This window comes from Hipposideros armiger, unplaced genomic scaffold, assembly GCF_001890085.2.
Source record: "Hipposideros armiger isolate ML-2016 unplaced genomic scaffold, ASM189008v1 scaffold_159, whole genome shotgun sequence".
Classification (NCBI taxonomy): domain Eukaryota; kingdom Metazoa; phylum Chordata; class Mammalia; order Chiroptera; family Hipposideridae; genus Hipposideros; species Hipposideros armiger.
Window position 1 is genome coordinate 731,047 of NW_017731509.1, and position 24,199 is coordinate 755,245.

The 24,199-nt window shown below is 38.6% G+C and overlaps 1 protein-coding gene across 2 annotated transcripts in view; it reads right to left on the minus strand.

Annotated features, from left to right (window-relative positions):
• NELL1 (neural EGFL like 1) overlaps positions 1–24,199 on the minus strand; it is an 835,074-nt gene that overhangs the window by 202,563 nt on the left and 608,312 nt on the right. For both annotated transcript variants that reach the window (XM_019651350.1, XM_019651349.1), the window contains exon 15: positions 7,556–7,651. In XM_019651350.1, coding sequence (XP_019506895.1) covers positions 7,556–7,651 — 96 coding nt within the window. The remainder of the gene's footprint in view (positions 1–7,555; positions 7,652–24,199) is intronic.

The window sequence follows — 24,199 nt, forward strand, 5'->3', positions numbered from 1 at the left end:
TATATATATGTATATATATGATATATATGTGCATAAAAATTAGAATCATAGTAAACATGTCATTTTTACTTAATAATGTCCAGTGCTTATAGAGTGCCACCAGATACCAGGAAATTCAAGAATAATAATAATAATAATTCTCCCGTGGGCCAGTATTGTTTATGTTCTCATGCTTTAACTCAAGAAATGGAGGCACAAAAAATTTTAAGTACCTCCCCAAAATCTTAAAGCTGGTCGTCAAAATTGGAAAGTCTGCTTCCAGAGTTTATGTTCGTTCTCACCAGACACAGTGTCTCCCAGTCATTAAGTAGCCTTCCTCCATAGTTTTAAAGGCTCCGTAGAATGGTTACCCATAATTGATTTCACTAATTCTCTATGGTTATAAATTGAAGTTGTTTCTGATGTATTATTATTTAAAATGCCATTCCTTTAAGATTTAACTGTATCATCAAACCTCATTATGTGCCCATCTCAGGGTATTTTCTCAGAGTAAAGTCCTAGGATACTTAGGGCAGTATGCACAACTTGAAGGTTTTTCTTGGATGATTTTACATAGAAAAGCTGATTCTGCCCGCCATCACATGGCTTGTAAATAGTGGAATCTGGGAATAGAATCCAGCTTTCCCTGCTGCCAAATTGAGAAGTAGAATGTTTGTGTTTCTTAAATGAGTTTGAGGAATCAACAAAGGGCTAAGGAAATATTTGCAGGAGGACAAGTGGGGTAGCCTTTTCAATGAGGCCTCAGATCTGCCTATGTACAAAGCTGTCTATGCCATCAATAATATAATCAGAACTTGGTGTCGAATCCTTAATTTCAACTCCAAGAAACGGGAAAAAAACAATAGCTAAGAAAAAATCCTTCTCAAGGGATCATACCTAAGTTATACATGTCACATTCAGGTACTGAATTAATTCACTCCTTTCCCTGAGCAAAACTAATAAATTAGTATGTATTAGCTTTAATTAATATGTATTAAGTTGATGCAAAATTATGTAAAATGTTTATGGGAACTGAGACAATATGAATTAGCAAAGATGACATGAATAAAACCAGTTTACATCTGAATGGTACAGTGAGAGGCCATGAGCTGGTAGAAAGAATAGCAAGTTCAGTAGTAAAAGATGGATATAAGGCATAACTCCACCATTTACTTGCTGAGTGTCCTTGGGAAAGTAGCCTAGTATTTCTGAGTCTCGGTTTTATCACCAGGTAAATCGAGGATAGAATCAACAATAGATATTATTTCTAGGCACCTATTGTGTGCCGGCACTCTACTAAGTAATTTAAATAGACTATCTCACTTAATCTTACAATAATATTATGCGATAGGTAATACTGATATCCCTTTTGTTAGTGGCAAACTGAAGCTTGGAAAGATGACATATATCTGATCCAATATCTCAGATTCTGGTCAATAGTGGAACCCCAACTTAAGCTGAGCTAGCATAGCTTCAGAAATGGTGATCTTAACCCCTATTTTTTACTCTCTTCCTGCCTTAGGCACAACAAAGATGCTGAAGGGAAGATATTAAACCATGTACATAATCAAGCAGGAAATCATGGCTCATTGCTCAGAGGGGAACGTAACTTAGTTAGCCTCCCAGGCAATCTGTTAGGTTTAATTGCTCCTGTACAAGGGTAATGCTATCTAGAGCCGATCGATATTGGAAAGTGTATAAAGTTTGGACTCAGTCATACATGGGTTAGAACCCCAACTCCACTACTGGCTGGCTGAGTAACACTTACACATGCTCAGTAAGGTGAAACTAGCTGCCTCACGAAAATTAACCAATTCAAAAGTTTAGGACTCACAATCGATGGATAATAGGCTAAATAATTCACGGTGGCCCATCTCTCAGAACTCAGGACTCTGCCCTTCAGTCTAGTACTCTTTTCACTATCCCAGGCCACATCTTTATCCAAAATCCCTGCTTCTGAACAAAAGGTATATCACTCCTTCCAGTTGTACTGAAATGACTTAAAAAACCTTACTCTGTACCAAGATGAGAAAAAAATGGCTTAGGGTATTTTTCCATAGGTCTGAAACCTGGCAAAATGGTGGTCCTGGCAGTGTCAGAAACAGGGTTTTGAAACCGCTCCAAGTAGCTCTGAGAGGTAGGTGGCAACTCTGTGGGGAAGTGTGTTGAATCTTCAGCACAATTTCTCCATCAAGGCTGAAGGGAGAAAGAACTGAGGGGAGAAAAAGGGTCCTGAACAAGTACTCTAGGTGTGGTACCTGAACTCAAGGTTCAGCTGCTCTAAAGATGGATGTTCTGTGTTACTGGGTTTGGGTTCCTCTCGTGCTCTGTTCCACTTGGCTTCTACTACCATTCTCTATTTCTGCAGACATCCAGTCCAGGTAATAGCTCCTCCAATTCACACTCATCTGACTTTAATGACACTTTAAAAGACCATCTGTGTCCACTCTTTTTTGGTGGGTTCAACTGGATGGGCAATTCAGAAAAACCTCAAATCCTCTTATTTCCCCCTTTTAAATGATGTCACAAAAGCACTGCTTACTTTTTTTCAGGGTATGTATTAGCTACACAACAACAACAGCAATCCTATTAATAGAAGCTGCCATCTACATGTGCCAGACAACCAGAGAAAGCTCATGTTGAGAAAAGTTAAATAAATCTCCCAACTGCTAACAAGCTGAAGAGGCACACTAGCACTCACCCTCTTCCCAGGAGCCTTCCCCAAAGTCCTGTGATAGCAGGAGAGGAAGAGAAGAAACATTCTCTTCTCTACTAATAGAATGGACCTATCATCCACCTTCCTAAGGGCTCTTAAATTTTTTCCCTAAAACAGGGACAGGCAGAGCAATGACAAATAGATGAATGCCAGTAGAGCTCTCTCAAAATCGGGGCAAGATTTAAAATTTGGAAGATTAAAGAAGTCTTCGTTTCTGACCATTCTTTTTCACCTAGTGGATGGATAATATACTCAGGGCAAACAATTACCCTCTGTCTACATATCCGCAAGTCCCTGAGACACAGGGAAAACACAGAATAAATTATCCTATAAAAAGTCATTTCCCTTTAGGAAAGGTTAAAAGACCCCCAGTAACTTGAAAAAAATGAAGTCTTTTTCATGACTTTTATGTTCTCTTTATTTTATGCTTAAAAAAAAATCATTTCTTATTACAAATATAATCTATATTTATTATAGAAAAATTAAAAATTCAGATACCCCAATAGAAAAATAGTAACTACTAGAACTTATATTATGAATAGATAATGCTGTTAAATTTTGTGATTATTTATTGATTTTCCTGAATATTCTTAATTAGATCCTTAATATGTTTTGGAAGAGCTTGGAGACTGTGAAAGGTTCAATGGTTATGTGAGTTGACTGAATAATATTTATAATAAATGAACACATTTCTGGAGCAACTGTGGGAAAAAGTCAAGGTCTGTTATTTTTATAATATTAGCATGTTTTTACTAATTCTTTCACATGAGACTACAGTCTAGTCTATAGCTTGACTAGTCTTGTCCAACTCTCAGTGTCTGATTCACAAGACACTGGTTATGGGTACCTGATGTCTATACAATTGTACGATACACACACACACACACACACACACACATTTTAAGACTTTTAAAAAAGCTACATCTAGACCTGGCATTGTCAACAATGCCAGGATAATTCTGCCTCTCAGGGGATATTTGGCAATGTCAGGAGACATTTTTGATTGTCATGCCTGGGGGTGGGAGAGAGAGCTAATGTTATTTAGTGGGTAGAGTCCAGCCATGCTGCTAAGGATCCCACAACGTGTAGGACAGCTCTCCACAATAAAGAATTATCTGTTCCAAAATGTCGAAAGTGTCAAGCGTAAGAAACCCCTAACCAAGACAGAGTTTAATACCTCATATTTAATTCCTATTTACTGTTGCTTTCAAATTTGATTAATGCCAAGTAAAAAACTAAGTTTTATTTACTTCCCAGAGGAAGATACTCTATTTTATGGTAGGTAACATATTTCTGGATTTAGCATAGCTCTTTGATTTCACACTTGAAAAGTCTCTAGGAGGACTTGTGTTGTTTCATAATGTGCTTGGCTACATTATGTCCGTGTGACACGACATGCTTTTAGCTCTTTTAGGGTTAAGAAGAGAGCTTTTACCAGCAGCCCTTTTCTAGGCTAACAGTAGCAAAACTACACTTCTTACTGACTCCTTACTCGTCTCTCTCTCTCTCTCTCTCTCTCTCTCTCTCTCTCTCTCTCTATATATATATATATATATATATATATATATATACATATATATATATATATACGTATATACATACATATATATATATATATGTATATATATATTTTTTTCCACCTCAGGCTACACCGTCGCCGGTGACTCATGGCAACCCAGCTCCAGGTCGAGCTGTTGTTCAGCATCTTAGCTGTGGAGGGCAGTGTCACTGGCCCTCATATGTGGGATCCAAACCGGGGCCCTCTGGCATCCCAAGCAAGTTCTTAACCATCGCGCCACTCGGCCGGCCCTCTCTTTATATATCTTGATGTTATATGTGAAACCAAACCAAAGCGAATGGCACAGAGAAAGAACAAAGGGTAGGAGGAGAATCAATATAACGTGTTATCCAGAAACCGAGAGAGGTAAAACGTTTGCTTATCTTGAGTGGGGTTATGAAAAGGTTAAGTTTACTAAAATCTCATCAGTATAAATAAATGCAGAGCTGTTCATCTTTATGTTACATACCAAACACAAGTGGGATTCTTAACTCCATTAAGTTTCAGATAGGCATTTTCTTTAACAAATGATTTCAATGAATGACTAAGTGTACTTGAATTCTCAAAGGCGGAATATCACAAGCAATGAATAGAACCAGTAACTAGCAGGGCCTAGGGAAATATTTTTAAGACTAAATATAAGCAGATTCTATATAGCTCAAAGGGGACCATTTAGTTAGCCCTGAAATTAAAAGAAACTAAATAAAAGATTTAGTGTAATCATGCCGTAGACATTCACAATGCATCTGCATTTTTCCTTTGCACCCTAAGTCTCAAGGCATGCAGCATCACTATTGAATGGCAAATAGAATTACTTAATGTTTATTGCTAACGAGCAACATGACAAAATAATTCAGACAAGACAGGGCATAGGTTTTCAGTATTTGTCTTAGATTTCATTTTGATCCCTTGCACACAATGGATTGGAAAATATGTGTTTTATCCTATCCACAAAAATTTCATAGAATTAGAATATTGGCTGATATTAAATGGAATGGCTTTGCTACCGATGGGAGATAGTGTGGCAACCAAAAAAACCTTATTTTTTTTAAACTATAATAACTGAGCAAGAATGAAAGAATACTCAATTTTCAGTCTCAACTTTAACATTTATATTGGAATCCATGTCCTGCCTGGCTCTGTTTTACTTTTGCTTCTAGTCTTGATTTTCTCCTTTATCTCTACTTTTCTTGTCCCACATTGTGGACCAGAACATAAGTACTAGTTCAACCAACCACTTAGTGAGCAGAGAAAAGGATAGATGCTATATCAACAAGCCATTAGAACCCATAATTAATTCCTCCTAGGCTGCCGCTGACTCAGACCCAGGTCTATAATCAATGTTCTCCCTCAATTCTTGATAAAGTAAAAAGAATAAGAACTTTAGAGTGAATGGTCTGGTTAAACATCACAATAATAACATAATACTAACTGGTTTATAACACAACCTGAGGTGCTTGGTGAAAGCGTAGATCCATGGGCCATCCCCCAAATATTCTCATGCACCAGCTCTGGGGTGACGGGGCCAGGAATCTGAATTTTAACAGGAAGTTCATGTATGAACCTTGAGAAACACATGCAAGGGTTTATAATGCTGGCTTTGTGGAATGAAACTTGAATTGTGGTCTCGGTTCTAATGCTGACTCTGTAGCATTGCGGAAGTTACTTAACCTAGCCAAGCTTTATTTTGTCATCTGTACAACAGGAGTAACAGTATCTATCTCTTTTGTTTATTCTTAATATTAAAATATTCATTTGAAAGCCCTGACACATAATTAGTACATAATAAATGGTATGTCATTAGCAGTAATAACCTTCATCATCTACATTAGCATCATCACCACTCTGTCCCCATTAATTCCTGTACACTCATTTTAGGGGAACATAGTAGTTCTAGAGGAAATGATGAGAAACCTTTAGATATATATGTATATATCTTTTTTTTTTTTTTTACTTTAGAAAACCTAATTGAAATCAAATGCATTGCAATAAGGTCACACTTGCTAACTTACCATTAAGTTTTTATGCTTTTGGCAAGAAATCTCCAGCTCCATGTGGTAATTCTCTAATGCTGCTCAGAGGCAGTACTTGGCTCTTTTATGTGTCTTTTTTAAGGACAAACCAATTAATAATTTAAGAAATGTAATTTGACTCATTGACAATATCAAAAATATGGAAACAATGGTGCACATATTGCTTGTTGATTTCCTTTTTAACTAATTTATACAGTTAAATTTTGACATGTTTTGACATAAAGGATCAAGATGCCTTATAAATATACAGGCAGTACAATGTACTATGTTGGGCTAGTTGGAGCACAATAAATAAGCTTATTTTTAAAATGTATTATCTAAATTCAGAAACCATTAAACATGAAGGAAAGGAAACAAGAGCTCTGCTCAGATTTCCAGCATTGGATAAAGACTTCCTCTTCTTCACTGAATAATAGGAATAATGACTACAGCGTTGTATTGCCGTATTTTTATGCTCTACTACGAGAAGTGCAAACTGTGACATTTCAGACTCAGAAAAACACAATGCTGTGATTTCAGCCCAATAATAGTCGTGGGCAAATACTCGGCTATATCCAATCTTACGTGGCATAGACCCCTTGCTAGCATTGATATATACATCAGCATATTAACATTGAATGTCAATTTCAATTACATGCACGCAGGACTTCTTGAATTAATAAGAGAGCAGGTTTCACCAAATAGTGCCAAGTGTAAACACTACATTTATTTCAAATAGAAAGGTGCACATAATGGAATCTTACAAATACTAATTGGCTTATATTATCAGGTTCATGAATGATAATGTTCCTAATAAGCTAATATTAGAATAAAATCCCAAGTACACCAATAAACCTGCTGCTGGAGTTCCTTAATGTGCTTTTATGCAAGGAGCATGTGGTTCTAATTTAGATTCTGTTGACACAGCAGATTGTTATAACTCCAATAGTCGCGCATGATGCTACCCCCAACAGATAACAATTGGGGCAGGTCAGATCGTCAGGCTTTGCCTCTAATTAGCACTAAAAACGCACACTTCCAACAATAGCAGAGAAAGATTCAACCTTGCTAAATTAGAGACTCTGATGGGAGGGCAAATGAAGGTCTATTTTCAGAGGGAGGACACCTATTATGCAGTGATCAAAAGATATCCCCTTTGGGGAGCCACACCTACCACTGAAATATAAGGTATCACATCAACCCCCAGTATTGTACTCCTGCAGAAAGAGTTTCCATTCTCTTTTGGAAATTCTCTTTTCCCTCCCTCGCCCCGAAAAAGGGCAAGGTTACCTTTCTCGCAGTGGCTTCCTGTGAATCCAGAAGGGCAGACACATTTGTTGGGTGCCACGCATGTTCCACCGAATCTGCAGCCCTCTTCGCAGAATGCTGTTGCAAAAGAATGAGAGATTTCGCTTAGATAAAATGGCGGTAAGAAAATTCATGGCAAACAGCACGAGCCATTCTTTCTTTGTTGCATTGGGAATACATATCAGTGTGGACATATTTTAAAACTTTGGTATCCAAAAAGATAAATGGATTAATACCTATTTCACTGAGACCAACTGAAATAATGGATGAAATAATGGGGCTGCCATGTGCTAAATGGTAACTAGTACGAATAGGTATTACTGTTTCTTCCATTATTATTATTATAAATGAATAACTAAAAAGGATAGGGTTGGGATAAAGGCAAAGGCATTTAAAATACTATTTTGTAACCACTTTTTTCTCTGAACATCTTTTATTACAAGAAAAAAACTTTTCACATTATTTTGAAAAGATTTGGGTAGATATAATTTTTGATAACATAATAAATTTAACTAACCCCTTACCTTTGAAAACCTAAGATGTTTCCAATATTTCTGTGATAAAAACAATGCCTGTACAGCTAGACTGTTTAACACACCCCAAATTATTCCTTTAGGGAAAATGCCTCAATGTGAAAATACTGTTTCAGATGGTGTGGAGTTAAAGCTTTTGGCTGAGCATTGCAAAATTATCCCAACTTCACCTCAGTGCTACCTTGCTAGGATTCCCAGAGCAGCTTAGTTTCCCTGATTACATTCTAGAATAGCACAGCATAGCTCCACACACCTCTCCTTTGCAGTATTAAATATAATTGTTTATTTATATATAATTATCATTTCCTGGCTCATCCATTGGACTGTAAGACTCATGAGGACAAGTGCCATGATTCTTTTCACTGCCCATTGTGTCATAGCCTTAGTATCTGAGTACATAGTAGATGCTCAGAAAATACTTGCTGAATGACTTAATTTATATTATGCAGGTTGTTCTGACAGAAAAGAACTTTTCCTCTAACGATTCTGCAACACTTCCATCCAGAATAATTTATTATCCAACCTTGCTAGAATCCCAATAATTTAGTGTACTAACGTTGCAAAATTTCTCATTAGCGAAGATGATTGCAACTTGCTAACCTAGAGTTTCTTTTATTCACATGAGAGCTAGGTGAGAACATTTTTAAATGTATAATTACAGCTAGAAAATGTCATGGTTATAGTTTGCCATCACCACATAAATAATATGGGTCTAACTTTAAAAAGCCACATAACATCTTTAGATGGTTGAACACTAGTTCAAGTTCATAAATATTCTCACAATATTGTCATTTTCCACATCATTTAATATCCACTGTATGATTCAACATTTCGTAGCTTAGCAATTAATTCTGAGTTTCTTTGCTCCTGCCAGAGGAGAGACAGCATGTACCTTGGAATTTTAAAACCATTTTCTCTTTTCAACATCTTAGTCCCCTAAGCCTGTGCAAAAAAAGATTCAGACAGTATCTGCCTTGGGATGTTCATCCCAAAAAAACATAGAGAAATATATGTATACAAACCTCTTGTCCCCTAAGTCACACTGACATTTCAAGTAAGATATTTAAAGTGTAGGTCCACATCAAAATTAATAACAGAACAGTAAACAGTAAACTTTTCACCTATCATCTAAAGATGACAGATGAAAAGCTGTTGAGGAAAGTTTCAAGTTGCATCAAAGGAAAGTAGGGGCTTGGAAGGAGGGTTTCTTTATTAATATAGTCAAACAGCACTTGATTTAGATCTGTTTGCCCGTGTGTGTGTGCGCGCGCGCGCGCACACACACACACACACACACACACACACACACACAGATCTGTAGACCTGGTTAGGAGACTCGGTGCTGTTTCATAATACCCGTGTGCTTTTGATTTACTCATCCCTTAAATCAAATGATAAAAGGAGGTTTTTGAAGAAAGCATGAGATGCTTGTGATGTTCTAAGAATGTACATAATAAATATGGTGTGGGCGTGCTGAGTGCTCAGTTGGTTAAGAGCTCACTCAAGAGTTTGAGCTCTGAGCAACAGCGGTTCGATTCCCAGCCTGAGCTGAGCTGCTGCTGAGCTGCCAACAGGTGGCAGGATGGCTCAGCTAAAAAAAAAACAAACAAAACAAAAACAATAACTAGGGTGCTATGAGGATGCAATGCGTTAATATTTATAAGGGACTTAAAATAGTGTGTGGTGCACAGTGTTATGTAAGTATTTTATTAAATAAAATTGATTGATAGCAATATCATTATGACTGCAGAATGGACCAGGAACAAATTGTCTAATACCCAGACAATTAAATCCATCCTATAAGGTGATCAGCTTCACCAGGGTGGGTTGTTATGACCTCGTGATTTCTGTTTGATTTCATTTCTACTAAGAGTAGTAGTAGCCTTTATCATGGGACTATTAGAAAAGTGTTATTGTTTCTCCTATAAAAATGGTGAAACTGGGGCTCAGAAATCAAGTGGCCCATCTAAGGCTACACAGATAGGAAGTAGCAGAGCCAAGATTCAAGTAAATACTTCTTTGCCTTCAAAGTCTTACCTCCTCTTTTTATGTTATAGTGCAAGTTATCCGCAATCTGTTATTCACACGGCAGGTTTCTTGCTTTTTTGAGTAGTTCCATCAGGGCTAATGGAACTGACTACAAATTGGAAGGGAAAAATATATGTCCAAATTGCACATGTGCTATTTAAGAAGGCAGGTAAGCAGGTGTTTAAGTTCATACCTATAATCTAATCTCCATTTTTGTCTGAGCCTAGTCCCATGTCACCAAATAGGCACATACTATGTTTAATGGAAGTTATCTGGAATAAAGAAGAAATTCATTGCCTATCTAAACCTTAGGGCATATAACAACGTAATTTCAAAAAAAGATATAAAAACAAATTAAGAAGAAGCATGTCATCTAAAACTTAAGCTACTACTGGGAAATTCAGATCAATGCAAGTTTTCTTTGACTACCTCATAAAATATCAAAATATACTGTTGTGTCCTAGGCTAGAAATCATGGGTAGATTATTTATACCTGAATAGGCTCCCCTTCATCAACTTTAAGCCTAGCATTTGAAAGAAAAGGACTCTGATACTCAGAGGACCTATAACCTGCACAGCATTGCTTAGTTGATGACAGAACCAAAACAAACTGCCATGTCACCACTTCCTATCTTTCTAGCTTATGAGAGGATGGGATAGTAGAAACCACATGGTCCAAATACTTGCTCTATATTTATTAGCGTGTGACCCACCACAAATTATTTCACCCCTCTGGACCTCAGTTTTCTCAAGAGTGAAGCAGTAATGATAGTGATGATAACAGACATGCTGTGCAGGTTAAATTAAATTGCCAACATAAATGGCCCAACACAGGACACTGCCAGTGGCATGTGCTCAAAAAGAAGATATGACTTTTGTTATGTATCACCAGGGTTCTGCTTTTCTGAATAACAACACTACTGTACACCAGTTTCTGTTCCAGGTGCTGAATATGCAACAGTGAATTAAAAAGGTCCTTGTGCAATGAGTTTATTCTTTAGCGAGGGCTCATTATCACTCCTCGCTGGACTTAATGCCCTAAGTAGCATCATGTGGTTTGCAGTGGAACTTGGAATCACAGCTCCTCTGCAAACTCAGAAAAACTCAGGCATTATGAGTATGTGGCTCCATTGTCAACCACTTTCCAGGTTCTGGAACACCGTGCAAACAGGTTGCAGGTGTACAATGAGACTACACACCTGAATCGGCCTTCATAGTGCGATTGGCTATTAACTTACTGCCCTGGAGGATATGTTGGATTGGGTCCGCTCTAAAACAGTATGATTTCTGTTTTTGAAAGGACTCTTTTCTTTCTATTGTACAAGAAAAATCAAATCACAAAACTCCACGTTGAGGTAGAGGTAATCCACAGGAAGATTACTTTTTTATATTCAGGATTTCTCAGCATGTGAAATGAAACGTGGCCACTGTGAAGGGGAACAAAGTGAGAAGGTGGGTTTGCACATGTATCACCACCATGTGCTCAATTTGACCAAAATTGTTTTACACTAATAAAAAATTAATAGTCCTTCGAGTTCTATATCCACTTCAAAAGATCCTCTCACAATTTTACTGGCATGTATTTAGTTCCAAGGGACACCCTGCGTCTTGACAAAATAAGGAAACAAAGTTACAGCACCATCTGTTAGATTTAGAAGGAAACCCTCTTCTTCCCTCCTGGTTTCCTTGGGGAAGCATTTTTCTTAAGATCATTTCTGACCTCTCTTGGCAGCTTTGCTCATTCCACCTCTGGGGAGGTAGAGGGATTTATTCTATTGGTAAATTTGGGAAAATATGTTTATCAGAATGATGCTTCTTCGATGGTAAAAGCAGGAGGATGGGCTGGAAAGCACTGTATGGTCAGAAATAGGTAATTGTAACATTTTTCATTTATTTGGGATAGTGAGTTACCAGGTGTGAATTACTAGGTGTGGTTGTTAAAACAACTATCAAGATTTCAAACTAAATAAATAAAAGCTGTTCACCATGAACTAATTGTTGCAGGGTGTCACGTACCAAAGATGGTAATTAATTTGATTATATGCACCTACATCCAAAGGGGGGCGGTATTTGAAATCTGGTCATGCTCAGCAAAACTCCATGCCCACCCCACTTCTTTCTTGGGAGTGAGCTGCCTTCGGACTGTATCAATTTTCTCTACTTTCCTGATAATACCTTCCTCCCTGGGACTTGGTGGCGAGTCAGCTTTATTCTGTGTTTATTCTCAGCAAACTAGCTTGGCTGACCTAAACTCATGTTTTCCAGTCCTGCTCTGTTAATAATAAAGGTGATACCAACATTCCATGTTTGTGTTTTGGTTTAATTCCTTACTTTGTTCATAACATGATATTTACCAAACGGCCCCTCAAATATTTTGGTTGCTACAAGATGGCATGTGGGGTCATGCCAGTGTGCTACTGGCATTTGGTGGGCAGAAGATAGGGATATTGCTAAACATCCTACAATGCACTGGACGGCCCTGAATAACAAAGAAGTATCTGACCCAAAATGTCAATAGTGCTGAGGCTAAGAAACTGCTCCAATTTTATACAATTATGTCTACTGGGTATCTCCAGGAACAAAATTATTTTATTTGAATCTCTTTTTCCATCCACTCCCACCTCTCTTCAAAACACATTTTAAAAATATAGAGAAAAGGTAAGAATGAAAATCATCCAGATGGTTAGTTTGATATGTAAAACCAAACATCCAGATGCCTGCAATTATCACTTTTCATGTCATCATTTTGGTCTGAAGCAAACAGTATACTGCATAATTTAATAATTATTAGCCCCCAAATCACCTTCAACCCTATCACTTACTATATGTGTGTTTATCCACAGCTCTAATAGCCTTTCCCACTCTCCTTTTTAACAACAATAATAACAACAGTAATGGTAAATTCCATTTACTGAAGACCTACTAAGTGCTGTACATACGCAATATTCCATTTCATTCCCACAGCAATTCTGTGCATTAGTCATGTTGTTCTCATTGTCAGAAGAGAAAGCTGACTTAGAGAAGTTAAATAAGTTATCTACGGTCACTCTGCCACTAAGTGGCTTCCTGGGTTTCAAACTAGGAGTCTTAACCCCATCACTAAGTCATTTCCATTAAGGTTTGGCCACCTACTATGAACCAATAATGTGCTGGGAGCTGAGAAGTCTACAGCTAGGCAGGAAAGTGTCCCCAGTCCCAAGAAGCTCACAATCAGGTAGCAGAGGGTGGCATGCATAAAACCAAGCATAATAAAATGTGACAAATGCTGTTGTAGCAGTATGAATAAAACGCTGAGAGACCACGGAGGAGAACATGATTAACGCTGCCTCATGACTGAGGCAAAGCTTTGCAACAATGCTGGGATTTGAGTTGGGCCCGGAAAAATGAATAGGATTGTTACCAAGCAGAGAAGCACAGGACAAGGGACAGTGCAGGTCAAGGTTCTGTCCTGCGGAAAGATGCTGATCAGAAGAAGAAAATGAAGAGGTGTTTATAACTCACATTGCGGTTAAAGACTGAACTCAGAAGGGAAGGCAGCAAGCCATGCGGGGGAGGAGGAACGTTTTAGAATGTGCGACCCATGCTCTCCAGCGTTCCCATTTCTGTCCACTTCCCGGATGTGCGAGCTATCTTAAGGCATTATAGGGTACTGCCTGGATATCTGCTTATAGACTTTTCTTTTGCTCTGGCCATTATTCCAGTTCATTGAAGACAGTACTTTGCTAATCCCTTTTTACTACACTAAATGGTAAGAAATATATTTAAATCAGAAATCTTCACATATACAGACAACCAGAAATATAAAATTTACTCTTAGTTATGTGTAATGCATTCTGATATTTTCCAATGTATTGCCTTCCATTGTATTGCCTTCATTGCATTGCACTGTATTCTATTCTATTCACTGTATTGTATTCTATATCATTTATAGAATGCAGCTATTGTCATGCGACTTGCTTTCACAACCCACTAAACCTGCCGTTTAAACTGTGTGCTTGTTTCATACATTCTAGGTAATTGTCATATTCTTCTAGTCCACAGCATTCTGTCACAGGATGGGGGCACAGAGTCACTTTTGATTAATCTTGACATTTTCAAACAGAGATGTTGGTCTGAGCTCTGGAAAGACTGATATGATAGGAAAATGTCTACAAGGGCTATTTTCCATGGATGTGGTTGCAGCAGAAACCATATAGCTGGCAAAGGTGAAATATTTACTATCCAGGGAGGCCTTTATAGATAATCTCTATTACAGAGGATGAACCAGATGGGGATGGCATTGGTTGAGGGGTGACATAATTCATCCTTTTGCTTTGTTTTTGGCATATATATATATACACAGATATATAGATATATAGATATATAAATATATATCTGTGAAATTCTGAAGGATCATGGTTATGGTTTTTTGCAACTCTTTAGATCTAGCATCTTGAATGCTACTGATACTAAATCTATTATTTGCTGATAAGAATAAATTAATTACATGGAGAAAATAAGAAGTTTGAGAAGACAGTTTTGTATATAAAACTACCTATATTATGAAATCTGAAATAAGTATATAACATGTAGTTATATATAACATGTAGTTATCAAGTTAGATCAACTCAGATTAAAAAATTGATCAAGCCTCTACTATGTGCTACACACTAGATACTCTAATAAGAAATGATCCCTGTACTTTAGGAACTGAGAGACTAATATAATGGTTCTCCCTAAAGGCAATTTCCCCCCAGGGGACATTTGGCAATGTCTAGAGTCATTCTTAGTGTCACAGCTGTGGGAGTGCTACTGGTGGCTTTACTGGTGGGTAGAGACCAAGGATGCTATTAAACATCCTACAATGCACAGGACAGCCCCACAGCAAAGAATTATTCAGCCCAAACTTTCAACAGTACCAAAGCTGAGAAAAGACAGACAGTCCTTCACACAGTCATTCAACAAATAGTTATTGAGCAGCCTCTGTGCCAAGCGTCATCCTGATAACCAAGGCTCACGCTGAACAGCTAAAAATATTTCAACGCATGGGTTTATTTTCTACCAGATAGATACCAAATAACAAAATAAGTGTGTAAGTGATATGGTAAGTTAGATGATAATAAATGATATAGTAAAAAATAGAGCAGTGCAGGACAGGGACTGTGCCAGTGGGGAAGGTGTAATTAAATAGGATTATCATGAAATGCCTCGCTGAGAAGGTGGCATTTGAGTGAAGACCCAAAGGGGACAATGAGTGAGTCACGCAGGTTATCAAATAGAAGAGCGTTCCAGGCAGAGGTTACAGCAAGCACAAAGGCCTTGAGGAGTGAAGTGTGCATAGCACATAGTACCTTGTAGATCCTAGCTATACTGTCTGCACATGGTCAAGTGGAGGCAGGGAGAAGGAAAGGTTTATTTCTGCTTGGAAGTCAAGAATAGCTCCACAGAGGAGCCAAGACCTGAGCTGAATCAGAAAAATAATGACTAGGCAGACTGGGCCCAAGGATGCTGTAGTTAGGGGGCAGGAACAGCATGAGCAAAGGTACAGAGGCCTGGAGCACTGTTGGCTAGAACTGAAAGTGGCTTCGGCTGGCTGCAAGGTATGCAGTGAGGAAAAAGGGGCAGTGACCACAGCTGGTGTGTTACACACCCAGGCTTTGCGCTATTTCACAGAAGAGCTACTTCTTCTCTGCCTTTCTCACCAGGTACCCATGGGTCTTATGAAGGATGTAGGACCGCTGATACTGTCTTATTTTTCCACAATTTCAGTTTCATTCAGAATAAGAGTGGTGGCTTTTTCCTAGGAAGGTAGAGTCGAAATGTTGAATATGAATCAGTTTTTATTATGAGTTTAAAATCGCTATAATGTATAAATGGGAAAATCATATAAGAGAAAGAGCAATTCAACAGGAAATTTCTAAGAACTTGGGCATGAGGACTATTCAGTCTTGACGTTGTGTGCCTGGGCCTGGGGTTCAATCACTGGCACATATCCAGGCAACCTGGCACCTGCATAATTCTCCCACACAGAACAGTGCGAGAAGTGAGGAGCGTGACTCTGGGAACAGAGACCGAGGTTCCAGGCATGGTTCCAGCCCTGATTAGCTGGCTAGGTTTTTTTCCAGCTTTATTTAGATATAACTGACATATAACATTTTTTTAAGTTTAAGGTGTACAACGTATTGATTTGATACATTTACCAGTATATATTGCAAAATGACTACCACCATGACTGATTTTGGAAATTTGCTTAATCTCCTTGAGCATCAAATCCCCTATCTGTATAATTAGGTCAATAAGAAAACCTATGCCATGAAAGTATTACCAGGATTCAATAGGAGAGTGCATGTGAAGTACTTGGCATAGTGTTCATCCATAGTAAGTGCTCAATAGATGTTAGTTCGTCTTAAATCTGTCAGCCTCTTTCTCTCCAGGTTAATTCATATAGTGTAGCATTTCCTTCTCAAATATCAAAATCCTTTGCAGCCTGCCTTCCCTAACTGATGCCCAAATGATGCCAGAGTTTGAGAGCTTGTTGAGCAATGGAATCAACTGCAAAGAAAATAATGAAGGATTAAGGCCAAAACCTAAGAAGAGGAACAGAATGAGAGATGGTGTTCAAATTTCCAAAAGCAAAATTCAGGAAGTTAGGTCAGGATACCCTATGATGTAAAAGCTAAGGCAATGGTCAAATTACATCTTTGCAACAAAAACTCTGAAAGCAATTCAGGGTTTGGTATTCAACATCTACCAGCAGCACTAAGAAAATGGGGGCCTGAAAGTGCTATCTGTGGAAAACAGTTGAGAAGAAAGCCCGGGATGAGCAGGTCAGAAGGTTTCTGCTGCACTGCCATAATGGAGCCAACACATAAATTAACCCTGGAGGTCACAGTCTAGAGGCTTTGAAGGAATAAATCTCAGCAAGTTCTCCGAGGCAAAAGCTTCCTGCGATTTTCTATAACCACATGGAATTAGATGGTAAATCTTGAATGAGATATGAATGCGAGCTGCAGTGATCGTAGCTGGGTAATTTGGATGGACCTGAGTTCTGGACAGGGCTTTACCACTTCCTTACTTTCATCCTGAAACCTGAGCAACTTCTCATACTTGTAAAGCATTTGGCACTTTTGTTTAAAAAGTGCTTCACAAGAATCTTAAAAGGTAATTTGTAAGGATACTTTCATTCTGTAGTCAATGGGGAAACTGAGAGGGGAGAAGTTAGATGACTTGCCCAAGAGAAAGTTAATTATGAAGCAGAGACTAAGAATTCCAGGCTCCGGGATTCTGACAGCATCAGGTGCCTGAGAAGCAATGCCAACTTCACCCAATGGGAGAAAGCTGTTTTAGGGTTTTTAAAAAGTAGGGCAGAAAGGAGAGGAGGGATAAATAAGGGAGGAGAGAAAGGTGAAAGGAGAAAATGAGCATAGGAAAGAAAAAGAATTAGTAATTAGACACTGCAGCAAACACTGCTCCCCCCACCCCTACCCTGTCAATACCTTACACAGCCAGGCACACCTAGAGTGTCAGATGACAGACTCTGGGACACGGGGAACCTCAGGTCTGCAAATCTCAGGCTTGCCTTTTTCTAACCCTGTAGCCTGGAGCTAATCTAGAAACATCTATAAACCTTATTTCCTCATAACAAAATGGGAAGTAAAAACACCACCTTCTCTCTATGGCTGCTATGAGGAATAAAGGTTACTGCAGGTGGAACACTTAGTTCCAGGTGCCCAAAAGATATGAATTATTATTGACATTATTACTATTATTAGTTATTTACTTACATACATGGTGGGGAAACCCATTTGGGGAAAAAATACACTGATGTGGGGAACAAAAAGGAAAAGAAACCCTAACTCACAGTTGTTAGGCTGTCATTTGCATTTTGTTACAGATGTATACTATTTCTCAATTCCTTGAAGGTTCAAACCAAGAAATTCAGAGTTAGAATTATTAGCACGTTGTAGAATACAAAGAATTCCAAAGAGCTCTGTTTGCTGGAGGAATCAAAACCATATATTTGACCTCTCTCTGGCTGCCTTCAAAGTCAAAAGCCAGGGTCCAAGTAAGTGAGCATGTCTGATTGATGGCTGCTTTCACGCTGCATACACCCGCTGGGCCTTAAGCCTTCACCACTGCCCAGTTATCTGTCTTTCTAGATGTTTAGCTATATCTCATCTATAACATGAGCTGCTCTCATTCCTGAGCTAATGTTATTTTTGAAATATCTAGGCTCAAGGCCCTCCCAATGTATTTCTAATTTATAGGCAACATAGTGGAGGTTTTAAAAAAAAAAAAAAAGCAAAGTCCTTGGAATCAGAGCCATTTGGATTAAATCATGAGCTGTGTGACCTTCAGCAAATTGCTCACCTTTTCTGAGCCTCAGTTTGCTGATTTGTGAGATAGGGACACAAATGGCTCTTCTTTAAGTTTGGGATGAAGGTTAAATGACAGGATAATGATGAAAACAAGGGGCACAGAGCCTGATACATCGCCTCCCTCTCCATATTTGTCCCTTGCCACGTTCCACCAGCAGCCTTATCCCACCAGGTATAGTTCTCCAATCATTCTGAGCTTGCTTTGTGTATCCATATGGTTAGCCCACATGAGGCTGGCCTGGAGGAGATTAAGCAAGACACCCTGGGTGACTATTTCCTGAGGGTGCTATAAAGGAGATTTCATGATGCCCATCTTTCTGCTCAGCTGGGGAGCTATTCCTGGCTCAGATTCTCAGCTGGAACAGATTCCTCTCATGGACAGAACTTTAAAATATCTCCCTCATCTCCACAGTGTGTAGAGAATGCTGAATCTAATCAGGGCACTATGATCCCAGCAAAGAAACAACAGCTATAGAGTACCAGGAACAGAGGAACAGAAAGACAGGGCATGTCACAGGCCCAGTCAGTGTTTGCAGAGTCCCCGGGAGAGAAGCAAAGCCTTCCACAGAAATCATTTGATACCATTCGGCCTCAAGGACTATATTTTTCCCTTATATCCAAGAGGAAGAAGAGGAACAGGAAGAGACTCAAGTAAAAAAAAAAAAAAGTATTCTGCAATACAAACACCACTGACCAGGGTCCAGAATGGATCAAATCTATTATTTAAAACTACACTGATTAAGGACCATCCTTAATTTTTTTGTTTGCTTATTTGTTTATTACTTTTTGGAGAAGGAATGTGGGATTACTATCAGAACACACTGCAGGCCTTAGGAAGCTATGTTCTATAAAACTACACTTAAAATTTATTTAGTATTATAATTAAACATGGGTTTAGCAATTCTCATCAAACATCTTCATTTTATAAATTTCTCAGTTAAGAAAAAAATCTAAGAATTGTTCATCCATTGAACTATCAATTGAAATTCTACTATGCACCCAATACTCTGCTAGGCAGTTAACATATAACAATGATCAGAGCATATAAGGTCCCTGATGTTATGAAGCTTCTTTAGTGGAGGGAAAACAAACAAGAAACAAATAAAAGTACAAAAAATTCAGATTTTTTTTGAAGCAGAGTAAGAGAGAGAAGTATTTGGAGAAGGGTTACTTTTTACTTACAGTAATCCTTGGAAGGCCTAATAATTGACATTTGAACACAAACATAAAAAATGACAGACAGCAGTCCAGGCAGATAATGGGGTGATGAATGTTTGGGGCAAAGGGAACAGTTTTGGGCAAAGGTCCTAACATAGGGCCATACCGAGCATGTCCAGGAATTGCAAGGTGGCCAGGTGAGTCGGAAGGTGAGTCACAGGAGATGGCAACAGAAAGTTCATAGAAGGTCAGTTTTCCTAGGGTCTTTAGGACACTTACAGACTTTGGATTTTTTGCTCTGAAAGAAATTCAAACTATTGGAATGTTTTGTGCTAAAGAGTGACATGTTACTTCAGTTTTAACACGATCTTTCCTGCTCCTGTGCTGAGGAAAATACAGTGTGGGGTGGGCCAGGCAATAGGGAAAGCAGACAAGTTAAACAGCTATCACAATTGTTCAAATGAGAATAGTCCCCTCAACCAGTGCTATAGTAGTGGACATGTGAGGGAAGGCAATGATTCCTCCAATACTTATGGACCAAACAGACTGCATAGTAGAGGCAATATTTGTCAAGAAGAGACATAGCCGGGTAAGCAGCATGTCACTTGCCCTTCTCCAATAGAATTAGGAATTAAGGAGGCTTTTTTTCTGGCAATAATATGGATATCTACATGTATTTTTTCTGCCTGTAATTCTTTTCCCCATTGGTTAAGTTGCGTAACTCCTGCTTGGCCTCCAAATCTTAGCTGAAATCTCTCCTGAACCTGGAAGCATTTAATGATGGCTGACTCTCTCGCACGCCAGGTCTCCATTCTAGGTTGAAGGCCTCTATTAGTTGCCGACAGCTGCCATAGCAAATTACCACAGATGTGGTGGCTTCAAACAAACAGAATTATTCTCCCATAGTCTGCAAGTAAGGTGTCACCAGTGTTGGTTCCTTCTGGAGGCTCCGAGGGAGAATCCACTCCATGCCTCCCTCCCAGCGTCTGGTGGCTGCCAGCAATTCTTGGCATTACTCAGCTTGCAGCTTCCTAAATCCAATCTCTGCTTTCGTCTTCATATTGCCTTCCCCAGGTGCCTGTGTCAAACCTCCCTCTCACTTCTCTTTTAATGACACCACGCTAAATCCAGGTTGATATCACCTCAAGATCCTTAACTAGCCCTTTAAAGACCCTATTTCCAAATAAGGTGACATTCGCAGGCACTGGGGGTTAGGACTCAGACATATCCTTTTGGGGCCCTTATTTCACCCACTACAGGTCCCCCTCCTCTGTTCTTCCTGTGGACGAAAAAAGGGTGCTGTAATAAATCACAAATTCCTAACTTGGGAGGTCATGGTGAAAGGTTTGTAAGCAGCCCTGTCCATTGTTCTTGTGCATCTAGGTTAACACACCTTTGCAATGCCAGAGGTAATACCCCTCAAAGGTGTAACCACCCTCAAGAGAGCGCATTACCTTAACTCTCCTGCAATCCAATCCCCTTGCTTTTCTCCCACCTTCAAGTAACCTTCCTTATGTTCTCTCCTTAATTTCAAATGCATAAAAGAAACTGCAAAACTGTTATTCTCCAAAGCATTTGAGATCTTGCTTCCCAGCAACTGTTGTCACTTTTGGCTCAAATAAACTCCTATAAATATTCTCTATAGGTTTCAACATTTCTTATGTTCACACCCATCTGGCACACTATATCAGAGCACTTACACGCTGTCCTCTAATTTCTCCTTAATGATCTGTTTGACCTAGTAGATTTGAGCTCCTCAAGCGTGTAGACCACGTCTTTCATCACTCTTTCTCCAGTTCCAAACATGTAATATATAATCAATTTATCCTTATTGAATAAATTAATTACAGATCATAGAGTAGACTTAATAAAACTAGCAAAAGATTTAGCTCACTCTCACCAGGTAGTTTAAGTTTCCTATTATCATGACAAAAGACACCCGGATGTTTGCATCTGACATTGGCCTTGAACAAATGCTTTGGCTTCTATTTTCTTCTCCAACATCACAGAATATACAGTATAAATGAAATAATATACCTATGCATTGGGTAATGGAGAAAAAGAATTCTTAACCATAAGAACAAAGGCATTGGTTCAATATTAGTGGTTTCTAAACTTTTAAATTAAATCTATCTCAACATTGAAATTGTTTTCTTCTTCTTTCACTAGTCATTCATGGTGCTATCATTTTCCATTTGCTGCTCTTCAAAAGTAGAAACAGGAACCCCCAACATCAAGAACGGCACGACATCCAATAGTTATACCCAAGAAATTACTGGACTGGAGAAAGTGTCAAAGCAGTGAACATGAGAGAAAGGACCTAAGTAACCAAATTAAGTGAATGAAATTATCATCCCAACGTGTATATTGAATGTGTTAGGAAATCAGGAAAAAGGGATTTGATGATCACTAGATATAAAAGCTGAGAATTTGAGAACAACAGACAGGAAAGAAAGGGAAGAGAGGTAGAGATCAGGTGGCAGCAACAGAAGCCATGTCAAAGATTAGAAGCAGGGAGGTGAGGACTGATGGCATCGATCAACGTGAAAATGACAAGGGCACATGGAGAGAGAGAATAGAGGGTGAGCCGTTCTCTCAGGCTAGGAGCTTCCTGGTATGACTGCAGAAATGTCCCATAATGTCTATCCGATTTGTAAAAGCTGCTGGCTGTGTCAAGACAGCTGGTGAAAGGAGTAATCCTTTACTTATTTCAAGAGCTGTATAGTAAATTGTAATGATGATAATCTAGCAGATTGTGAACTATATAATGAAAGGCCAAATCAATTCACGTTCCTTTTATTGGTTGCATAGGGTGATATTGTAATCAGATAAAGCCCTCCTGAGGACACATTGACCAATCTAGGTCCTCAGGCTGATGCTCAGTACAGCACACCATCAAGCTAAACTGTGATCAATAACATACTGAAACCTACACTGTTTCATTACACAAGTAGCAAACAGAGAAAGGTGCCTCTACTATCAAAGACAATGTAACATATACTTTCCAAAACTTGAATGATTAAAATCAATCTGTACCTTTGGTTCATTGCTAAATAAGAAAGGGTAATATTTTACTGAGCAAATGCAATAGACTAAGTTCTCTGTTGTTTTTTTCTTTTCCCCAAAAAGAAAGGCATTTCAGAGTGAGACAAAGCATTGTAGATATAAATACAACAAAAATAACCTGAGCACCATGAAACTCCAAAACCATTTTCAGGGGTTTTCAGCAAACTCTTCCCTGAATGTAGTTTTTCATGCTGATAAAACTAAGGTAGATGCTTCCAATACTTCCCACATAGACTCCGACAGGTGCTGGTGAATTACATTTCTCTGCAACTCTACAGACTATTCTTAAACATGTTAAAGCTGCCAGCACCTATAAAATAACATCACTGATGAGTGGTAAGTTCCATAGCACAGAGTCATCTAAGCCATCGCACCTGTACCTCCTGCTTTCAAAGCAAAGATAATTTGTTCTTCCGCTGTGTTCTCTTAACGTTCGTCTAAGAGTTGTAGGTCTAATACAATATCATCCCTCATCAGTCCACACTCACACATGGTCACCAAATGTCCTTTTGTCCTCTCCTCTCCACTTCATCGCTACTTATTCGGATACATGTCATTTCTAAATACCTCACTCCTTTGCCTAAAGACCTGAGAAGGCTTTTCATCACCTGAAGAAGAATGCTACGTGAAGCTATTCATAATCTGACCCCACTCTGACTTTCCTTAAGTTTCTCTCCAAGTTTCTCAATGTTTTACCTAATTTACCTTAAACAAATTTCTCCCCAGAACACATCGTAGTATTTCCCATGAGTCTCCATCCACCATGTAATGCTCTTCCCCAACTTATCAATCCATCCTTCAAGACCTGGTTTAAATGGCATCTTTCTATAGGGATTTTCCAGAGAAAATATTTCTTCTTGTTACCCCCAAACCTTTGCTGTCATCACAGAAAAAGCACTGCATATTTACTATATTCAGATGGTGCATTCAGCATTTAACACTGTTTATCTCCTTTAATCTCACCCCAAAATAATAAGTTAGGTGCCATTATTACTTTCAACTTTATAAATAGGAAATAGTGACTTCAAAAGGACAAATATCTACTCAAATTTTCATAACTCTTAAGTAGTGGAGTGCCTGCCTGTCACATTTTTTTAATTATTGGTTTACATACAATTTATTACTATCCAAGCTTACAAAAAAATCAAGAACCCTGAAATCTTCATTTCTGTATTTTGCCCAGTACCCACCACAGGGCCTGGTACATGTCAGATAAAAGCATGTGTTTAATGACTGAACAAAAGGATGACAAGTGCAAAGAACATCTTTGCTATAACATGTTGTATCCTATTTTTATATGTCATCTCATGTCCAAAGTCTTCATCATGCTGAAGAAAGAGCATCCAGCTTTGGGAAATAGCTTGATCATGCTTCTTCCTCCTAATGTTACCGAAATGATTCAATCTAAGGAAAAATACCTTATTCTAAGCTAACTAACTCTCTCCCTCTCTCCCTCTCTCCCTCTCTCCCTCTCTCCCTCTCTC